General features: G+C 41.2%; 1 protein-coding gene across 9 annotated transcripts in view; it reads right to left on the bottom strand.

Moving 5' to 3' along the window:
- ncam1a (neural cell adhesion molecule 1a) overlaps positions 1 to 21,071 on the bottom strand; it is a 217,837-nt gene that overhangs the window by 12,276 nt on the left and 184,490 nt on the right. For 4 of the 9 annotated variants that reach the window (XM_020097380.2, XM_069539665.1, XM_069539666.1 and 1 more), the window contains 3 exons: positions 20,250 to 20,297; positions 14,032 to 14,156; positions 12,779 to 12,959 (listed from right to left, as the gene is read on the bottom strand). In XM_020097380.2, the coding sequence (XP_019952939.2) occupies positions 12,779 to 12,959; positions 14,032 to 14,156; positions 20,250 to 20,297 (354 nt within the window). Of the gene's footprint in view, positions 1 to 5,447; positions 7,295 to 12,778; positions 12,960 to 14,031; positions 14,157 to 20,249; positions 20,298 to 21,071 lie in introns of those variants that run through there. The other 5 variants (XM_069539667.1, XM_069539668.1, XM_020097382.2 and 2 more) reach the window with 3 other exon arrangements.

Below are 21,071 nucleotides of genomic sequence, written 5' to 3'. Positions count from 1 at the left end.
GTGGCTCATTATCCAGCTTTTCACTTTAACGAACTTAAGAATTGTTATAGTTCCAATTCAATATCTTTTTTTAAGCTGCTCCCAGAAAACATGAAGGTTGAACTGGGTTATCTGAGCAGCTGTTTATCTTCTTTTTTTAATTCCACTTTGAGGGCAAAGTGCAAATGCAGGTGATTTTTTTTCACACACACATTATTCTACATAAACAAATGCACATGCAGTTCATAGTCAGGATCGCATAAACAGGATTTGGGGTCCAAGGCGGTTCAGGCTTTACGGCTTTGCATTTCAAGAACGGTGTTTAGCTCTCATTGCTCATTCTGGCATTTGATGAGTTTATTTATAAATCCAGACTAATAAACGGGAGCCAGATTTCCATCTTGGCGTGCGAGCTGTTTGTGCATTTAAGAAAAACAAACACACAAACAAAATCTATAGGGTGTTTCGGTGACCTCGGTCAAGTTAATCACAGTCGATGAGAAACATTTTAATGTCATATTTTTCATCTAATGGGGTCAAAACACAAGCTACTTACCGAAATACTTCAAACAGGAAATTATTTGTATTTGCAATGTGTACAATGACTCACACAGCTCAACGGATGTGCATTAATACGTGACCCTGACAAAAACGGTGATATAGAATCATCGCAGTAGATTTTTTTCTTGTTGCTTCTTGCCCACAAGAAACCACATTACATCCAGTCCTAGTAGATCTTAATGCGTTACACCCATAGTCTGTATATACGACAAGAAAACGTGTCCCTCTGGTGTCTGTATGGCTTTGGTTATATAAATTATTAACACCACGTCACTTACATTTCTCTAAAAGAAAGCTTCTCTCATTTGAGGTTATTATCACACTGAAGCACGTCCAAGTGTGTCCAGTTAGTTTCGTTTTTAAGATATTTGATGAAATAAATGGGTTCAAAGGGCTCATGGGTGAAACGTCATGAGCTGGGACTGTAAGCGTCTATTAGCGTGACCTCAATACCACGACTCCAACCATCGATCGATGCAGACTCCGGCTCCGAATGACGTCAAAAGCACAAATTAGCACGAGCATGTTCACGACCTGCTCCAGATCTGTTCAGTGGTTCTGTTGTAATGTTGTAAAGTTTAACCCAACCTCAGGTTATTTACATCAACCATTAATTTTTCATTGGTCCCGTTTATGTGACATATTTACCACTGACATAAAACACCCAGACTTTACGAGTTGACAAGCAGCGCCTGAACGCACCATTAAACATGTGACTGACACGGATCAGGGCGAATGACGGCCCACAATCCTCCGGGGCTCCGAGGTGAGCTCTGTCAACGTGGCCTTGTAGCACATGACTCGTTAAAACCTAAGAACTTCACAGACGGACACAATGGACGATGATTCTTTTTAAACTCAAGCCTCAGATATGTCTGTGTTTACGTCTCTTGAATGACAGATTCGTTTAACGTGGTCAGTCCAGACATTTCATTTCAATTCAGCGTTTTTTGACCTTTTCGGTGCAACGCAGTCCTTCATTTTCCCTGATGGCTGCAATCAGAGAAGCAGGAGTGTGCCGGCCCTGTGTATTTAGATGTATTTGACTAAAGTGAAGCAGTCAACACTTGTTTTTCCCTCTGCCCGTTGCTTCATTTGCATTTTAACAGGCACAATAAATCATGTGGCATGTTTTCAGGGCTCCGGGGGGGGGGGGGGGGGGGGGGGGGGGGGGGGGGGTGTTGTCGTCGAAGGGTGTTGTCACCGAGCGCTCACTGAGAGAGAACGCACAAATCTATGTGTCAGGATGGACGACACAAACATTTCTCTTTACAGGCCTGTCAGGTACAGTACTGAGCCCCCCCCCCCCTCCCCCCCCGGAGGAGCGCAGATAACAGGGCGCATGTGATAAGCCTCAATTTCACTGGAAACCACACAATCCCAAGAAAATCAATAAGTGGTTACTGTCCAGGCTGCACAGACGATCTGCCACATTTAACGCAGCAGCACGTTGATGAAAAACCTTCATATTGGCAGTTAATTTACATTTCATTACAACCCCGAGGGACGCATTCAAACGGTAGCAACTGATTAAGATGAATGAGATAAACTAAAAACATCCAGACTTTCTCAAAAACTGCTTGATCCATTAATGGCTCTATTTCTACAGACTAATATTTCTCATTTATTTTCATTCTCGTTACGCGGATCGGATTTTAAATATGTTTACGCGTCAGGATGAATTTGAGGGGAGGCGGTGATTGGTGCTGCCATAACGACGAATGTGAATCTGCTCATTAAGCTGCAGAAGGAGAGTTAAAGGTTTTTTTTTTTGAACAGAGAGGAGACGTTCTTCTCCAGCTGTGAGACCACGCACTGAAAAATTTAAATAACATCCTCCATGCAACAAAGATGCAGAGAGGGTTAGAAGGATCTCCACGTCGACGCTGATTAGACTTGTCACGTGTGTCGGAAAGAAGAAACTCTCACTCTAGAACCTGCAGCATCATCTCACTGCTTCTTTACATCACATCCTCTGTGTCTCTAACACGTGAAGCGATTCTGACCTGAGGAGACATGATCGTCACGTTAAAGGCTCATTACTGTTCCTAATTCTGTCAAATCTTCATTTGAGGTAAAAAAAAAAAACGACGTTCTTCACGCTGAGTAGAATTATGAAATATGAGCACTGACGTATGAATTCTTGATCGGCTGAAAACTATGTTATTCTACCTGTTAAAGTAATTTTAATTAATTTTTCAACAGCCTTTTTTTTAAAGCACTTTGAATTATATTTGATTAGTTTGAAATGTCCCATTTAAATACATATTGATTGTGTAATTCTATCTGTGAAACTCTTTACGTCATCATGGTGAAAATTATTTTAATATATATTAATTATGTACCACGGAATCCCTATTTTAGAATTGGTTAACATCTGCAAATCAACACTATCACTATTTCTAAAATCTATTTTCTCTTTCTACTTCCACTGTTTCTATGCTCTGTTCCTTTTTTCTTTGGGCATGGCTTTAAAGTCTCTTCAGTAATCCCCATGTAGGTGCCAGAGCTCGACCACAGTGTGGCGCTGCTCCACCAATAAAACCTTCAGCTTGTTTTTTTTGGCAAGAGGAAGCAGGAGTGATGCTGATAACTGACTCAGTCTCTGACTGATTAAGATCTCTGTGGAGACTTCATGCAGGAGTGAGTGTGTGTGTGTGTGTAGTGTTGCAGGCATTTTACTGGAGCGGCAACAGGCATTAAAAACTGATGTGTATACTGGCCTGAAAAATATATACTGCCAACTCATTTTCATGGAGCGTGAGGGGTGAAAAAGGGAAGCATTAGGGAAAAGGTTTTACTCCTAATAATATAATATATAATATTTAATATGCAGTGAGAAGATAATGAGACAGAGATGATAATCTGACTGACACTTTTGATTCAGTCAGAATCTGTTAATTTGAAAAACATGTACAACAGGAAGTAAAGTTGTAGAAAGGGACGATAGATTTAAAAGAACTCGGCTCTTAATTTCCCTTAAATTTCTGCTGATTCGATCTTAACTTCTATCCATGTGTAAAATAGCTCCCAACAGACTCCTGGACGCCTCATCTCATTTATCGCATCCAGCTGACAGGCTAAAGAAATGTTGCAGCTCCTTCGGTGCTCTGCATGCAGAGGGTGGCCGCACCGTTCGCCTCACGGGAAGAGGAATATTCTGTTTAAATGCAACGCAGGTCTGATGCAAACATTTATACGAAGGTCCTGATTAGTAGAAATGAAAAGCACTTAGCTCTGATCAGCACCAGCATTACTCACTGAGCACTGATGAACACCAGGAGGGACCGACGAGTGACAAAGAGCACCTCGGGGGTGTTGTAAACTCTTATTATCTGTGTGACAGAGCCTAGTGGAGATGGAGCGGCGCTGCCAGGGGTAATAAAGCGAAGGAATACGAGTCTGGCTTTTGATCCCGGCCCGGGAAATAAGGAAGGTCAGAAGGTCACAGGCTGAGAGATGAAAAAACGGCACGAAAGAAACGATCCCAAGGAAAAAAATAGATCTTTTCACTCCCGTCTGGGTAAACAGGTTATTCTACCTCCAGGTGCGTGAGGCCGAAGGGAGAGAGCGAGTTTGTTTGTCAGAGTTTACACATCAGGCTGAGAAACCTTTGCTTCGAATGATAAAGACAAATAAAAACCACGACAACATCGCAGATAACCAACAACAAGAACGCCCTCTTCTTCTTTTTGTACAACAGGAACAAGTTGTATTTCAACATGTCGCTGAAACACAAGAGCTGCCCTCGGAGTGAACGTCCATTCATCTGCACCGAACCATTTGGAGAAAATCCAGATTGTTTGTGTAAGACTGTGATTCTTTATAAAGTCGAGTGAAGTGGTTTAAAAACTCCTCATGTTTGGACTTTAAATAAATCTAAAGTGGGGATGAAATGATGTTTTCATTCACATCTGTCTGATTACTGGAAATGTATCAATGCTTTGTTAACTCTCTCACATTGAACCGATCATGTCGGTACGAAGGTGACGTGAGTCTGTGCGTCGCCTTCCTCCACCTCCCACGACTCTGCAGCACTGTGATGCATTGTGGGAGCAGAGTGTGGAGAGCTTTGAGAAAAGATGAATTTTAAATATATTGAGATTTTCCACAAGCGTTTTGTTTCCGTTAAACCAACCAAACAAAAACCAGAGAAGGTGACGGAAAATACCGAAGAGAAACTTTCTGGTATTTAACAACTTGAGACGGCCACTGAATAACAATCCTGCCAGTAGGGGGGGTGAGATCACGGTACGAATATTGGTGGGGGGGTTTTCTGGACGTGACTACAAACAACACACTACAGTTGTAGTAACGACATATGAAAAAAGTAGCTGCGGTTTCTTAAGAGATGTTTTAACACCACAGAGAGAAACGTCCACTTTTACGTTGAGACGCCGGGAGCAGGGACGCACCAACCCCTACTGGTTAGAGGCTGTCACTGCAATTCATTGGTTTTCATGTTCTTTCCATTCATTTTCTGCGACTCTGTTGCACAAATGTCGATATGTTGGACGTGAACGGAAAGGATCATCGATTTTAGTGATTCTGATTTAGAAGAGAGAGATAGAAAATGAGCTCTTTCATTAAAAAAGTAAAAGAATCTTGTAAAATTCAGTTTTTAAATAAACTGTTCGCGGGCTGTAGAATTAAAAAGCCTTTTTCCTCGATAAGACTCTGTTTACCATCTGCTCTGTTTTCCCTTAGAACGCAACCTGCATCTTCTCCAGTTCGTCTGTATCCAGGCTTCTAAACTCAATCGCTGTCATGTGTGCTCTGGTGTAAAGCAACACCGGATGCAGAATACAGACATCGTGTTGAAGCTGCGTTGGATAAAGAGGCTGAACTGTGCTCGGCCATGATGAGCCTGTGCAGTGAAATAGCTAAAGCTTCAGGAAGCCATTACGTTCATGAAAAAAAGAAAGACATTTTATTTCAACCCTACAATGGTTACATGGAAATACACTGATATGTACTTACAAAAATGTCTCAGAGAATAAAATAATTTCACATAATTGAAGATGAGTATTTTTTAGTGTTTTAACAGCTGTTGCATGTCAGCGTTTTTCTTTTTCGACATTTCTCTGCTTCCGGGTAAAAAGGGAACAATGAACCGTCGAAACAACAGCTGACTTCTTGCGTTTCTCAGTGTGAAAAGAGTTTGTACACGGTCACAAAAACATGATTAGTTTCTCTGCACAACCCTCTGACCTCTCTCTTCTGACAAGGCGGTTACATAACAATGTATTTGAACGTGAGCATAATATGTAATATTGACAAGTAATAAAGTCTCCAGAAAAAAAATGAGTACTCTGACCATAATCAATACTACATTTCTCTGCAAAATGTTTTCCCTCTGCATCTTTGTCCAGCAGGATTTCTCAAGCTTGGATCCCAGAAACACAAAAATGATAATAAACAGAAATTAGGCACGGCATTTGCACTCAACACTTGAGTTACCACATTCATAATGCTCGACTGGGGGGGAAGTTGAAAGCAGCGGCATAAGCACATTCATGGACACCGGATCATGCCTAGTGTCAGCTCTCATGCACTTGTCATGCTCGTATGTCGTCTCTGACATAAGATCAGAATGATGTGTCTGTTTGTTAGGCAATAAATTCCAAAATAAAAGTCTCTTTGCGATTGCCGTGACTGGTTAGAACACTGTGGACACGTGATTAAACGGTGTCAGGTAATTACTTTTGATTTATCTCCCCTCTTGAGATCACATTAAGGCATTATGAATGTGTTAACTGTATCTAAAACAAAGCAGCAACACTCTGTTCACACTGTATCTCAGAGGAAGCACCCATGTCCATCGTGTAACGATGACAAAACCCTCGAAACGTTTCCCTCTCTGGATCTATTCATTTTATAGACATGACAAAAAAAAATATGAAAACGAATAATAACAGAGTCTAAATCCCCAGAAGTTGAGAATAATGCAAGTACTGAGCACCCTGTAATAACATCATGAAACCAATATCTCGACATCCAAGGACGCTGGAAGGAGGGGTGCTGAGGGGGCTGCAGCAACCCCTACAGGTCAGGGGCTGTAACTACAAGGCAAAACCTTTTTAACGACACAAATGAATAAGAGAAAAGTTTAGATTTTATTTTCTGCACTACCATTTTGATGGTAGCACAGTAGTAGGCCTAAGAAATTCAATTTAACTGCTTCATCTCTGCAAACGTAGGAGGTTATTGTCTCTGGGAGCTCGTTTGAATTCCAGATGTTGCACCAATTGTTTTATGGGTGTCCCCAATGCAGAAATCATGGGACGAAATTTTCTGTAATATTTGATTTCAGAACATTCTGTGTATTTTCTGTGCGGCCTGATGCACAAGTGTAGAATGTGGAGCAGATAACTTTAGCGTGAGCTGAGAGGATCACAGATTTTAGTGGCAGTAATACGTTCGCTGCCTGTTGCCGTCTAAAACTGGTATAAAATGTTGCGGGCCGTTCAAATGAATAGAAAAATCAATGAATGCATTGTATAGACTTTCTCTCAGCACCCTAAACTCTGGGTGACTTCCAGCGTCCCTGTCTTCATCGTTTTTTAATCTTGTGTGTGGCTGCACAAGGGTCAAAAGGCATAGAAAGCAAAGGGGTCTGTGCCCAAAGATTTCACCGGCTCAGACTATCCTCTTTCTCCTTGAACAAAATCAGTTTATGAGAGCCAGTGCACAGTGAGCATGGACAGCAGGAGAGCTGCCAGACTGGACGTCACACACTGGCAACCAAGGGTAGCTGAGGTAATCGATCAACAATACACATACATACATTTTTGAGTGAAGGGCACAGCAGTAAGGTGTGACAAGAAAATAAAATAATAATAATAAAGGCACAAACAGAGAGAGGAATTTGTGTGTATGACAATGTCATGGTCCACAGGTGCCCAAGAAGATCACACATGAAGACAGGAAGAGGACAAGGAGAAAAAAGGAAGCAGGAGAAAAGAGGGAAAAGAGGGAGAGAGATAGAAAAATAGGTCAGAAATACAGAAATACAAGTCTGGAAGGCTATAAGAGACTCAACCGAGGAATAAAACAAGGAAATCCAAGTTAGAGGATCAAAGCAAAAAGAAAGTCATAGCATGTTAGTAGCACGGCAAATGACACATGGTGCACGGCAGGCATGGGTGGAAGGTCACAGAAATGAAGGTAATGGGGGATGACAGGAGAAAGGAGGACGTTTTCAGACACACTGCGGTCCGCCCTCTGCGGTCGAACGTTTCATGTAAACAAGGGGAGCTTGGAATCAGTCATGGCGCAGATCACCGGCAGAGTTTAGAGACAGATGACAACCTGGATGTGAGAGCACATCCACACGAGTCAAGCTATTATCTCCGGTTTGTAATGACCAGTGGCGTAATGAAAGGTCAATGCAAGTGCGTGCTTACTTGCCACCGACATGTAAACCTGATCCAAAGGCCTCATTAGTTCTTCCACTAGCTCATTACTGTAGACACAGTAGGACGTTTAGATTGTTGCTATGTGAGTTTTTGGAAGCTGGAGCCCAAGCCTGGAAAAAAAAATTATAATTTCAATTTCCAATTAGCAGCTCCCCAATAAGCCCGTGGAGTAATGACGCCACTGCAGGAGCATCACGGAGACGTGGTCATACAGAGGAATTAGTTGTTTGTGTAAAATACTTTTTGCAACTTTGCAGACACACTCATCAGAGAGGCTTCCTCTTTACGCCTATCAAAGAGTAATCAGAGCCTCATTATGTTTCTATCAAAACACACTTGATGTCACAAATCACTGGAATATAAAATGACCTTTCCAAGAAACAAGAAATCGGCTAAAAGACACACGTTGAATATAGATTTTAAAAATGAAATTGACTCAGTAGAGATTTGCTTAACGAGCGCGGCAGCTGTTTTGTGGTTAACAGAGAGGAAACTGTTATTTTACAAAGGTTTCGTCTTTTGTACAAGAACAATATTCACAGTGGAGACACTTCTTCAGCTACTGTTACACCACTGGTCATGACAGGGAGAACGCAAAACCATGCAAAACCACACAGCCAAAACAGAAGCTGGTTATGAGGGTCAAGTAAATGACATGGATGAGCTCATGTTATTGAAAACTGCAGAAGTTAATGGCTGATTTTCAGTCGTTTTAATCCAACGTCAACCTTAGCTGGGGAGATTTGGATGGATCAGCTCTCAACACCTGCCACGTTTGTGTCATGTTTATTATGATCAATTCATTTTGCATGATAATCGTGATGTTTTTGTCTCCCCTCAGCTGGGCAGCATTTTATTTTATGCAAGTCTGAGGCGTGTAAATGCTGCACAGCTGTATCTGCAGGGGAGAGAATCACACCGAGCCAAATGAAATAAAGGTTTTGGACACGACAGATTCAGCAGATTTTTCCCCCAAAATAACTTAAAGCAACACTATGCAACATTTGAACCTTAACATAGGTTTATTTCTGAGCTGGTACAACCTGACTGATAGTTGCAGCTTCAATTGTCAGAATCAGCCGCAGCTGATCATCAAAAAGACTCAGAAGTCATTAAAAATCTGCTTTTAATCTCCAATTTTCAGCAGGAAGCTTTTAAAATAGGAAGAATTCTAAACAGAGTTTGGTGGATTTGTTACAGCAGCAGCTCCTCTGGTTCAGGAAGCCGGGGATCATGGGAAACATCTGCCGTTCAGTGAGCGGGGCTGTGCAGTCAGAGCTCAACAGGTGAGCTGCGGCTCAGTGAAAGTTACATAGTGTTGCTTTAACACTGTTTTCAGAGACTCTAGAAAACTTCAATTCACTTTGATCGATGTGTTTCTGCTGCCTGAGTTTTTGGAAAAATGAAAAAGAAGAAAACAAGCAGACGGTTTGAAACTCAACCTCGACGCTGCATTCACAACTTGCGTCACTGCGCCAATTTAGCGAATGGAGCCGGTGTAATTGTTTACAACAGAGCAGCTGTTTTAGGCCAACGTTACCAAAAACAGCTGTGAAGCCTAAAATCAAATGCAGATGTTGCAGCTAAAAATAAACCTCAGCAATTTCCCAGGTGCATCGAAGTGACGGGAAAACAAACGGCAGCAACTCGGAAAAAAAAAAAAACAAAATCAAAAAACACGATATGAAAGTATTTCTGGGAATCAAAGGAGGACTGACTTGGACGGAGCTCATGTGAACTTCAGCTCTGATTGTATTATGAGTGATCCAAACCTCCCACTGCTATGTGGCTGAGGCCCAGCAAGGGCAAAAAGAAAATAACTGGTTTCTGTATGTGCCATGCACACGCAGCCGATGGCTTTTCTAGGGTCTCCAGTAAACAACAGACAAAATTAATCCAGCTGGAAGTGGCACCATGCAGAGACAGTACGGGCTGCGTCCCCACCGAACCAGACCACACACCCCCACACCCCCACACCCCCACACACCCACACACCGCCACACACACACAGTGCATGTTGTGGTCGGTCAGACCCCTGATCCGTGAGAGACCCTGATAAAACCAGACTGGTGGAAGAGAAAGATAGAGGCAGAGACAATAGAAATTAAAACAATGAGGGGAAAACAATGAGTGAGACAAACAGGGAGTTAGAAAAAGAACATTTTAATTTTAAAAAAAGTTTTACTAGACTTTTAAATAAATACTAAATCTGCCTATTTAGTATAAATACATTTTAAGGGTAAATTGTGACGTGTTTTGTTTGGAAAACAAAATTATATTTTATAAAATATATTATTCTCTCCATCATCCCACAGTTTTAAGATCAGTAGCACGTGAAAGGTGGAGCCTGACTGAAACTAAACGCCCACCTACACCTGCGACCTGCATCCATTGGACAGCACTAGCTGTCAATCACACAGTATGTTGAAGGAGACTTGATACTGGAGATTGAGATCATGAGCCTCACATTTAAATTGTTTTGTGACGTTATTAAATAAAGTGAGAAGTAGGGTCACTTCTATTTCTTCAGAGGAGTCGCCCTCTGATGGTCATTCTTACTGTCAGCACATCTCAGAGTCAGAGTCAGACTGAGTTCGTGGCTCTCGTCCCCAAACTGTTGAGGTTGTAAATGTTCAGCAACAAGTCAAAAAAAAAAAACCACATGTACTTTCCTTTTTCAAAAAGACGCCAACTAATCTCAGGGCAACAGCTGGGTGCTGCAGCCATAACCATGAATTATTCAAACAGGACGAAAGAGAGCAGGGTTTTGTTGAGGACTATTTTCAGCCGTAGATTAGTTTTGGGATTTAGGGGTATTATTACTGTATTGTAAGAATTACCGGTTTAATTTATTTTTCTGTCGTTGTTCTCAGTTATTGTGACTGTAGTTTATTCTCGGCGTCCATGTGCCAGAAACACACACGTGATGTACTTGTTGAGCAAATGAGCCATTCTGAAATCTCTCATTTAGAAACTTTGTCCAACACGTGTAGCATGTGCTTTCTCAAGCATGTGCAACTCTTCATGGTTTTTAAATTTGCTTTAAGATTAAGTAAAACAACATGTTTTTCCATTTTTATTTAATAATAATTCATTCTTATGAGTTGTGTCTGACATTGAGGAAACGTGTTTTATATATTGAAGTCATTGTACAGCTTCTTTTATGTTCTGTTCGTTTTGAAAGAAAACACGGTTAAAGCAATTGAGATCTCTTTTGTGCAGAAAGGAAAGTAAAGGTGAGGATGGAGGAGAGGAGAACACTTCATATATTAAAGCGCACTTATTCGTTATTACACTTCCTGCCCGAGACGAGCCAGGTGCTGCAGAATAAAAGCCCCAGTGGTTCTGTTTTGATTCGTTTCATTAACAGCACTTTATTCTAAACTAAAAGAAAATTAAATCTCTGGAGTGTTCCATTATTAAAAGAGACATTTGTACCGGCTTTGTTCTTCTACCACCGAGTGGGAACAGTGGATCTCAACAGACTTCCGTCACTTTAGAAGAGGATGTGTTGATTGTAGAAGGTGTGAGCTTTAATAGACTGACAGTGAAGTGCGGAGAGGAAGCTAGAATAAGGAACCTAGAATATATTCTGAAGTGTAAAGATTTTATTGATAGAGTTATTTAGATATTATTGACATTTGTTATTTAGTTTTTTTGTTGCGTAAGAATATATTTATTGTGTTTTCAAGGACTCTACATGATCAGGCCCATAGAAAGTAGTATGATTTTTAAATATATAAATGAAAAACTCATATATATATATATATATATATATATGATTTAATGTCCTAGTGGTTGTAAAATATGGTTATGCGGATTACAACATTAATAAGTGCTTCATCCAAGATGCCATGCTCTCTGCATGTCTGATAAGCAACTAGTTCATGGTGACAAAGTGGAACTTAATAAAAAGTGTTACTGAGGAAACACAGGATGAGACAGAGAGAAAAACCTAAATCTTGATAGAAGATAAAAAGAGATCATTCCACCTCTTCCGTGGGTCAGGAACAGTGCGATGGGGAGGCAGCCCAAGTTAAAACGTGCACCTCACACACAGCAACAGAACGAAGACGGACCGTGACCACCTGAGTAGTGTTTGGTGTCAGAATGCTCCGGGTCTGACTGATTCCTGCTCTGAGTTTACTGCTCCCTGAACCTGGATCAGTGAAAACCAGCTGAGTGAAGAGCAGAACCTGTTTTATCTAAAAACACAGCAGCCATTCCTCTGCTCTTCATGAGGACGCTATAGCTTTTGTTGAGCTACTGCAGACTGGTATCTGGAATTTTGTGAAGTGAGCACAAGTTTAAATGTGATCAAATGGCTTTTGGGCTTGTAAAGAGACAGAAATGTATTTCTCCAGTAGGACAGGAGAGACACAGATACTGTATCTGCAATAAACACATGTGTACCTCCCTCTGAATGTGTTTGAGCATAAAACTTGGTAGAAAGTTTGTGATGGATCAGGGAAGACAATTACATTTTCCAATTATTTTTAAGATTGAGAGAAAGATTGTCTTCTTTTAATATCGTCACCATTTCCCAGGAAATAATTTGTCTAAATCTAACATTTCAGGGTTTTATATAGTCTTTGATTTTCATTTCAGTAGGAGGTGCATCATGTATTTTCTCTTAGTTACCCACTGCACTACTGTGTACAGCAGAGACAGATGATTCATGTCAGACCCTGAAGTTACTAATCTGTGAATAAGCACCTACAAGGATCCGACCATCGGAGCCTCTCTGGTCACGGTGGGAGCCTTTGTTCACTGTGGCTGATGTGTGCGGATGCTCAGAGAGGGATTATGGGAGTTTGTACCTGGGACGGTAGTGGGCTCTGTGGATGTTCTGAAGGCGTAGGTGCCGGGCTCGGACTTGCCCTGCTGGTTTTCCGCCACCACGTGAACCTCGTACTCTGTGTTCCAGTCCAGGCCGCTCAGCAACACATGATCGCTGCCATGAGGGAGGCGGATCTCTGGCTTCCAGTCGGACGCTTGTTTCTGAGGAAGGGACGCACGGGGGTAAATATTAAATCTTGGTCACCAAGTGAAATTGGGGTCATTCATAGAGAAGCAGAGCGGTGAGGGTAACATTTTGAAAGTGACCCCATTTTTCAAGCTGTTCAGAGATAAAAGAAAAAATGATAACCTAATATACTACATGGTTTACAACGTAATTTAAAAGTTCCCTCGTGTTTCACCAGAGATTATCTTGGCCCAAAGGACACTTTGAAGCATCTGTCTATAAGAAGGAATGCAATGTTTATAGAAGATGCCAGTTTTCCAAACTAATTCAAATTTGAGCGACTATGACGTACAATAATCTGAGATATCAGGCCGAGGGTCAGGTATGGTTCCTTTTGCTAAAATCGAAACTTAGTAGAAAACCTCTTCACTGTTTTTTATGTGAGGGAAGCAAAGTTTCTCGAGCATTTAAGGGAAGGAACATTTGTGCGTTTGCTATTTTATTAGAGTAGAGGATCAATATCAATATTCTTTGCAACACCCCCAACAACTCCAGAGCTGAAATCCACATGAGGTGCAGATCATTTCTAGAAATGTAACACAACATAATGTGCGACACATTCTAAAAACAAGTAGTTTAAAGCTGCACGTTGTTTTCATGCTGAGGTTCACTGGGGACAAAGCTTTCACCCACAGAAATGAGGTTTGTGTCTTTGTGTGTAATCAGACACAGCTGTCAGTATTCACTGGTGAGAAGCCAGTGTATAATCACGACACGCTGGTTGGTCCGTCGACACTAATCCTCTCTGTTGACAATGTCCCTGATGAAAACTATTCATTCCAAGTTGGTAGGGGAGGGGGGGGGGGGGGGGGGGACAACAACAGTTATGGAGAAGTAAAAACTATGGTTGTGTAGAAGTAAGTATATATTTTAGAAGGTGCAAATTGTAAAGGGAACTGAAATCCATGAAAGGGGCCTTAATGTGCTCTGGAGTTGTTGGCAGCTGCATTTATGACCCACGAGTATTTTATAAAAAATGGTAAAAACTAAAAAACATTGCAGAGCAGCAAAGTGGAACCAGGTTACCTCCTTGCCCGGGATACTCACAGCCTTGTATCTGACCAGGTAATGTTTAATGGGTGAACCGCCGTCGTCCTGCTTGATCCAGTTGACCGTAAGAGAATTGCCCCTGTTTTGGACCTTGACCTCTAGTATGGGAGCACTGGGTTCCCCTACACAGAACAAACCAAGAAGTCAGAGTGAGCAGTCATTAGTGCAGGTGTTGCAGCGACATGTGTTTCCAGTCTAACCTGTCCAACCTTCCTCCTGCATACGAGTGTGCTTGTGTCGACTAAAACCTACGTTGTGTTGAGGGGATTTTTCAAATCTGTAACAAGCAGAACGCTCCGAGGACAGTGCAGATGTGGAGGTGGTCTCACTCACCGTGTAATAAAAGAGTTTTTTGCCGTCATGTGGTTCTTCAAAGCCATTAAAGGATAAGAACTCAAGTGTCTCAAATCCAAAGATGTGCCGACCATCGGCTCTAGCGCTACGTGCGACCGTATGATGACTGATCGCACACTCCACGATGATCTATTAACACAGTTCGTGTTCTCGTTGAATAACAGCATGTCTTTAAGATAAATATTTCCACGTTTAGCTTTTTCAAATGATATTCCACCCACATCTGTCTTCTGATCATCAATCTCTCACCACCTGCAGAGCCGAGCGGTGGCCGGAACAGGTTTATAGTTTCAGGGACTCAAGTTGTGTGACCAGCTATAAATATCAATGTTTGCAGGTCAGGGTTGCTGAATGGGTCTCAAAGTGTTTGACGTTGGAGATTGATGTTCGATTCGTGTTTCCAACCAACAGCAGTTTCCGTTGCTACAATTTAACTCTGATCAAGAAACTGTCAAATTAGAGGAGACGTGATGCTTTTTCCCAGTTTGTTCAAAAAGCTTTTTTTATTAATGTTAAGATCTGCAAAGTAAAGGGAGCTCCTCTCCTCCACAGAAAACTCAGTCCAGCATTGTCCTGAAAATGATGAACGTGACTATGAGCAAAATATGTCTCCTTAAATATTTTCCTGTACGTTTTGGACGGGTACTAGCAAACAATTACATTCTCTAAACAGCAGTGTCACATCAGCTGACGGACTCGCTTGAACGATCAACTCATTAACGAGCTCCTCAACCGTTTGATAACCAAAGACAGATTTTTTTGGGTGGAACTCTCCTTTAAGGGCAGCTTGGAGGAGGAGGGGAGCGGTGCGGCTCACTGACTGAGGTGTTGTTCTCCTCGAGGCCCCTCATTATCTGCTCTGTCCTCCTGAGTAATGACGGCTGGGTCGCTGGATAATGAGCTTGTAGGCCTTGATTGGATTTGTTACTCTATTACTTTTAATAACATTTACATAGGATGGTGGGAGGGGAATTCTGGGCGTTTTGTTTGTGTAGAGATGTTGGAGTTTACAGCCACTGAACAGGAAGGAAGGAAGGACTTACAAGCCACAGTCATCAATTATGTACATACACATTTAGCCTTGGTGTTTTGTTGTTAAACTGACTATCTCGTGATTTTTACTCTGTGCAAACAATCTAAACAGCCCCACAAGCAGAAAAACAGAAAAAGCACATGCACTTTATTCTGTGTAATTATAATTAGATCCGCCAAAAAGGTTAGTTAGTTTGTTTGTTGGTTGGTTGGTTGGTTGGTTTGAAAGCATGATAAACTACCTCACAGATTCCCACATAACTTGGATGTGGTCCGTGAAGAAAACATTATATTTTGGTGCGGATCCAGATCAGGGGGGAGATCCAAGAATTTTCTTTAACGTTGTGAGATAAGGCGTTTTTCAACATTTTCCTTGATTTATCAGAGATTCGTTCATGGATCTTGATGAAAGAAATCAGGCATGTTTAAGGGACTGATATTTACGAGTGTGTTTGGTGCACGTCCAAATAAAAAAAAACGAGATCCAGAGAATTTAAAAGGCGGTTTCACAAGGGGGCTGTCGAATGGGCCTCGGTGGAGGTCTGCACGAGCAAAGACAAGAGTGTCACACTGTTTACTTCAAAATCAATATTTAACATTTCAAACATCAGTGTCAGAGCTTGTGATGAATTAAATGAATATGCATTAAGGCACTTTGTTTCCATCGGAGCGCACTGTCTGAAACCTGCATCACTAGACTGGTGGAGCGGGGGGGAGGGGGTGAGCATGACAGATGCTGGAAGTGAATAAAACAGTTAGTAAGAGCAGCTGTAACACTTTGTTATCCACAGAGCGTCATTCTGGGTTAGGTGAGTTTTTCTGAGGGCAGAGCAGAGAAAGTGAAGGTTAGAGTGAGACGCTCCGACATGCAGGCTGGAGAGGAGGGGACACGTGTGGAGTGACGTCACGTGACCTCGCACTGTGACACGTGTGGTTCCACATGAGGCCCAATCTAATAACCCCCCCCCATCCTCCAGCTTACATTGAGAGACAGGTGGTTAGAATCGAGTCAGTCGTGATGGTTAGACTACCATGCAATATTTGATGCTGAAAATAATATGTAAAAGTACTATTTCGTTTTTTTTTAACCATTATTAAACATTGTGAGGAAATAATATGAATGATGTAACAGTCAAATCTCTGTTATTATGCAATGCATCACACAGTTCAGCTTCAGATCCTTAAATCACGAATGACAGATGCAATTGTCATTGATTTATAATTGACCTGGAAACTAAGGTGAAACATTTTTCGTATGGAAGAGGAGACTTAGGACAATGACATTTTTTTTAACTAAAATATAATTTATAGATTTTTTTCAATAATTATTTTAATAACAATTCATGGAAAGATTCATATCTCAAAATGTGAGTCCGACCGATTCTGGGTTCAGCACAGAATCCAAGCTAGTTTCTCAGGTTTCAGATAATTTCAGAACACGATCCTATCCCATATTCTATTAAATAGTATATACTGCGAGTACTGTTGCATATAGTTAATTAAAAGCTCTTAACACAGTTCTTTTGTGTACTGTATTCGTGTGAACAGGAGAACCGAGTAAAGGTGACAGCAGAGACAGACACACATGCAAACAGGACCAATGTTTTCATCGAGAAACAGCAGAACGATGAGAAGAAGGATGCAACGAGAGGAAATCGACTTGCATGCTGCAGTAATGTCATGCTGTGAGTCCGATCAGTCAGAAACACTGTGAGCTACCGCACAATAAGAACAATGAGCTCTGGTTGTGGTTTGCTATGATTACCCGTGCGTGCAGTGCAGTTTGCAGTCAGTGGCACTTTTGTAAAGCTGCTCCTGTGATGTGTGAGTGTCATTTATAACGAAATGATAAATCACAAAAAAGTCTCATGTAGCAACAGATCAGCTGGTTGGACAAAGTCAAATCTGTGAAACTATTTCTGGATAATTATAATATAGAACTGTGGGAGAATGTGGTAAAATGTAGAGAAAAAGAAAGAAAAGGCACATCAGGGGAATAAAACATAAAAATGACGGGATGATTAAAATGGAACTAGTTTCACTGTTTTAACAGCAAAACCTTGAAACACCTTAAAACCACAAATTGGCAAAAATGTTGCTTTTGCTTTGTCGTATGTTATTTTCTGAATGTATAATAATATCTTGAATGAAATGTGTGAGCCCAATTATAATGACATGTTTGCATGATTCAGCAATTCACTACACCTGAAATTAAAAAGTTATTTTGCTGTGCCTTGCAGTATCATACGTTTAGTGTGTCCAATTTAAATGACTGTGGAAAAGAGCAATCGAAAATAAGATATCTGAATGTATTGTTCATGATCTTGAGTTATTCTTAAATCATTGCTTGTGGTTTAAATCTGTCACAAGGCACTAGGAAGGAAATAGTCCTGCATTGCTCCTATGATGGTCTATAATGGGAAATGGGCGAAGGCATCATTGGTGAGATGAAGGATACAGTGTTCAGAAGACCGGAGGAGGTGGAAACTGCTGGAGCATGTTTACTAAATGTTTGCGGTGGATGAGAAATGGCCAAATGGAAAAAAAAAAAACACTGAAAGTGTTTTTAACGTCTCATCTAAGGATCTAATTTTAGGAAAAGCTCTCTACGTGATCGCTGCTGATCTAAAAACTAAACAAACGAAAAAACAAGTTACCTTCTGTTGGCCGGCGAAGACGACATCGTCAGCACCATGCAAGAGCCACATGACAAAGTCACATGATGCGCACGCACGTGATTGGTTCAAAGGAAAATATAGAAAAAGAGGGGTTGGGGGGGGGTCATGGGGAGAGGGGGGGGTATATGGGAAACATACAAAACATTTTTGAAATGATGAAAACATGTCAAACACAATGAACAGAAACAAATGTTAAAAGACAAAATGACACAAAAGGAACATAAACAACAAAAAGAAAAACATGAATTGATTTTAAAACAGATTTTTATAAATACACAGAAGAAATTATGAAGCGGTTGCAGACTCAGTTTTGGTTGTGTGTCATAGGTTGTGGATTTATGACACAACCAAAACTGTGCAGCCAGAGTTACCTCATTGCTTCCACATAGTCAACAGCTATTTTTCAATATGGGAACTTAAATGCCCGGATCTGAATTTAAACAAAAGATAATGAGATGCAAACTGGAAAGTACGGTCGAGGGAAGACTGGAGGCAACTCTGCAGCTTTTAAAGTACAATCCATGCTGACTTAGTATGAAAACACAGCAACAACACGGCAGAAAACATCACAAACACATGAAACATCAGGAGAAACAGGGTCTGCATCAGATGACGGACTAAAAGCCTGTGTGATGTGCTTGAGTGATGCTTTTGCAGGAAAACACAGAGCATTTGCTGGAGCACATACAGGCCTGTGAACAACGGCGTCCTCAGAGAATTGGATTCGAAGGCTGCCGAGGCTTTATCTGACAAATGTCATCAAACGTGTGTTCAAAGGGGCGGACCCGGTTAAAAAACACTGCAAGAGCATACAGCTTCCAAACAGTTCAACGGTTTAAAGAAGCAGCGGCACACGTGGCGGTTTCTCCGGTGACCGCGCACAAAAAGCAATTTTGTTTTGCACGTTGTTATCTCGGTTTTGCGTGAATGAGAAATTAAAGCACTCAGCATTCAGACAGCTGAGGTCCCGTCAATAACCATTTCACTGGTCATTAAATATCAGCAGGGGTTTCTAAGTGTTGCTGATCGTTCACCCTTCTGTTACCTCGACGGTTGCAGAAAGCACGTGTGGCTCTGTCTGTTTCCTGGTTGTATCAGTCTGAGGATTTCAAAAGAATTCAGAGCCAGAGTGGTTTTGATAAAAAATAAAAATAAAAATACATCGATATATAACAGAGGAAGAAATAGATTCTGTAGGTTGTAGGAAGATGGAGGGAGGAAATATTTTTTCAAGGTGGTACCTGGCTTCTTTGAAGAAGATTTAAGGCACCTGTCAAAAAGGCTTACGAATGAAGAACTAAATTTAGATCAATAGAGTTAAGGGCAATGGCTGATCCCTGAAGAATCAATGTTAATGATTCTAAGCACTACTGCCAGTGTACAATCCAATATCCTCACTGCAGGTTTTACCACGAGGTGCAGTTTTCACACTGGAAATACATTTGATGTTGTGTTTTTCGGTAATACTCATTTAAAGGAGCCTGAAATAGTTCCTGGGATAGAAGAAGCTTTCAGTTGGATTTAACAGTGTCATCACTATAAATGACTCAAACACGTGAACATACAGTCACTTGTTGCCGTGGAGCATTTTGTCACGTCATGTTCTTCGTAAAAATAGCATTTAAACGTACAATACGCAACGTCTTTGTGTTTTTGGAACAAAAACATGGGTCTAGTGATTTTTTGACATATTGATGTTGTCGTACATCGTCTGTTTTGCAGCCACTGATAAACCCGGACTTGAACTCGGACACAAATTAACAGGCCGCAGCAAACTGAACATAGTCTATTCTATATGTTATATAGTGTGCATCCAAATTAATTACGCCACAATCAGAAGAGTCTCTACTGTGATTTTGATTTTCATGAACAGGCACGTTGGGTTAATCATATCTCACCCACACAATTAGAACTATAATCAGACTGTTAGGAAAAAACGTCATGTCCTCGGCGAATGTTAGTAAAAATCCAAATCTATCGGTGTTAGCAAATCTAATAAGCTGCCAACTGATTCAGCTCTACAGAGGAGGTATGATTCCTCCCATGAGCCGCATCAGTAATAAGTGAACATCTACATGTGAGGCCAAGCAGGTAAGAGAGGTAGAGGTGAGGAGAGACACACTGCACACTGCTGGACTGGCAAATACTCACTACTGGCCAGACTGGTGGCAGAGGTAGTGGGTGGAATCGCTGACGAAACTGAAAGATGAAAACATGGTGAGAGGAGCTGGAGTTCTCCTCAACACGAGCGACTCGGTGCTCGGTCACTTCTGTTTACTTTCTGTTTTTTTTTATTCTGTCTTGGTGAATTTCTCCTGTGGGAAAATAACTAATAATGTGACATAGGGTTTGTCTCAGTACAGACTACACACAAGTTTTGTATTCGGGAATTCAAACTTGCGGGAACAGGAGCATGCAGTATGCTTAGTTTCTTTAAAATGATATGTTTCTTATGAGCTATACGGAGAATTCAGAGACCAGAGATGTCCACAGATGATCAAATGTTGAGAAATGTCAGAGCATGAAGTCCTAATAAAACACACTGGTTACTGTTTGTTGCAGAAATTACACATTAGACATAAGGAAACGATTGCCTGCATCAAAAATGGCACATTTTAAAACTTATTAAGGATTAGAGACAAATATTAAAACCCAATATATCCCCAATATCCCCAATATTAAACCTGTTTATCTCCAGTTGTTGTTTTCTGTTCTTCTTGTCTTTGAGAATCTTTTCTCTGTTCATCTACTTTCATCCCACAGTAAAAAAAAAAGATAGATGTTGAGAACTATATTGCATCTGCCCTCGACCAAGGCCCTGGCCTCTGATCTGGAGTCGCTCCCTGGAAGTCGCACTGTGACTTCACGCTTAATGGAGTGCACCATGTGGCTGCGTACGGAGCACTGCACCTTGCCATACTTGTCAGCATGAATGCAATGAATGCATGTGTGACGAATTGAGACGCAATAGAT

The sequence above is a fragment of the Paralichthys olivaceus genome, chromosome 15 (assembly GCF_024713975.1).
Source record: "Paralichthys olivaceus isolate ysfri-2021 chromosome 15, ASM2471397v2, whole genome shotgun sequence".
In the NCBI taxonomy this organism is placed as follows: domain Eukaryota; kingdom Metazoa; phylum Chordata; class Actinopteri; order Pleuronectiformes; family Paralichthyidae; genus Paralichthys; species Paralichthys olivaceus.
This window is presented reverse-complemented; position numbering and strand designations above follow the sequence as displayed.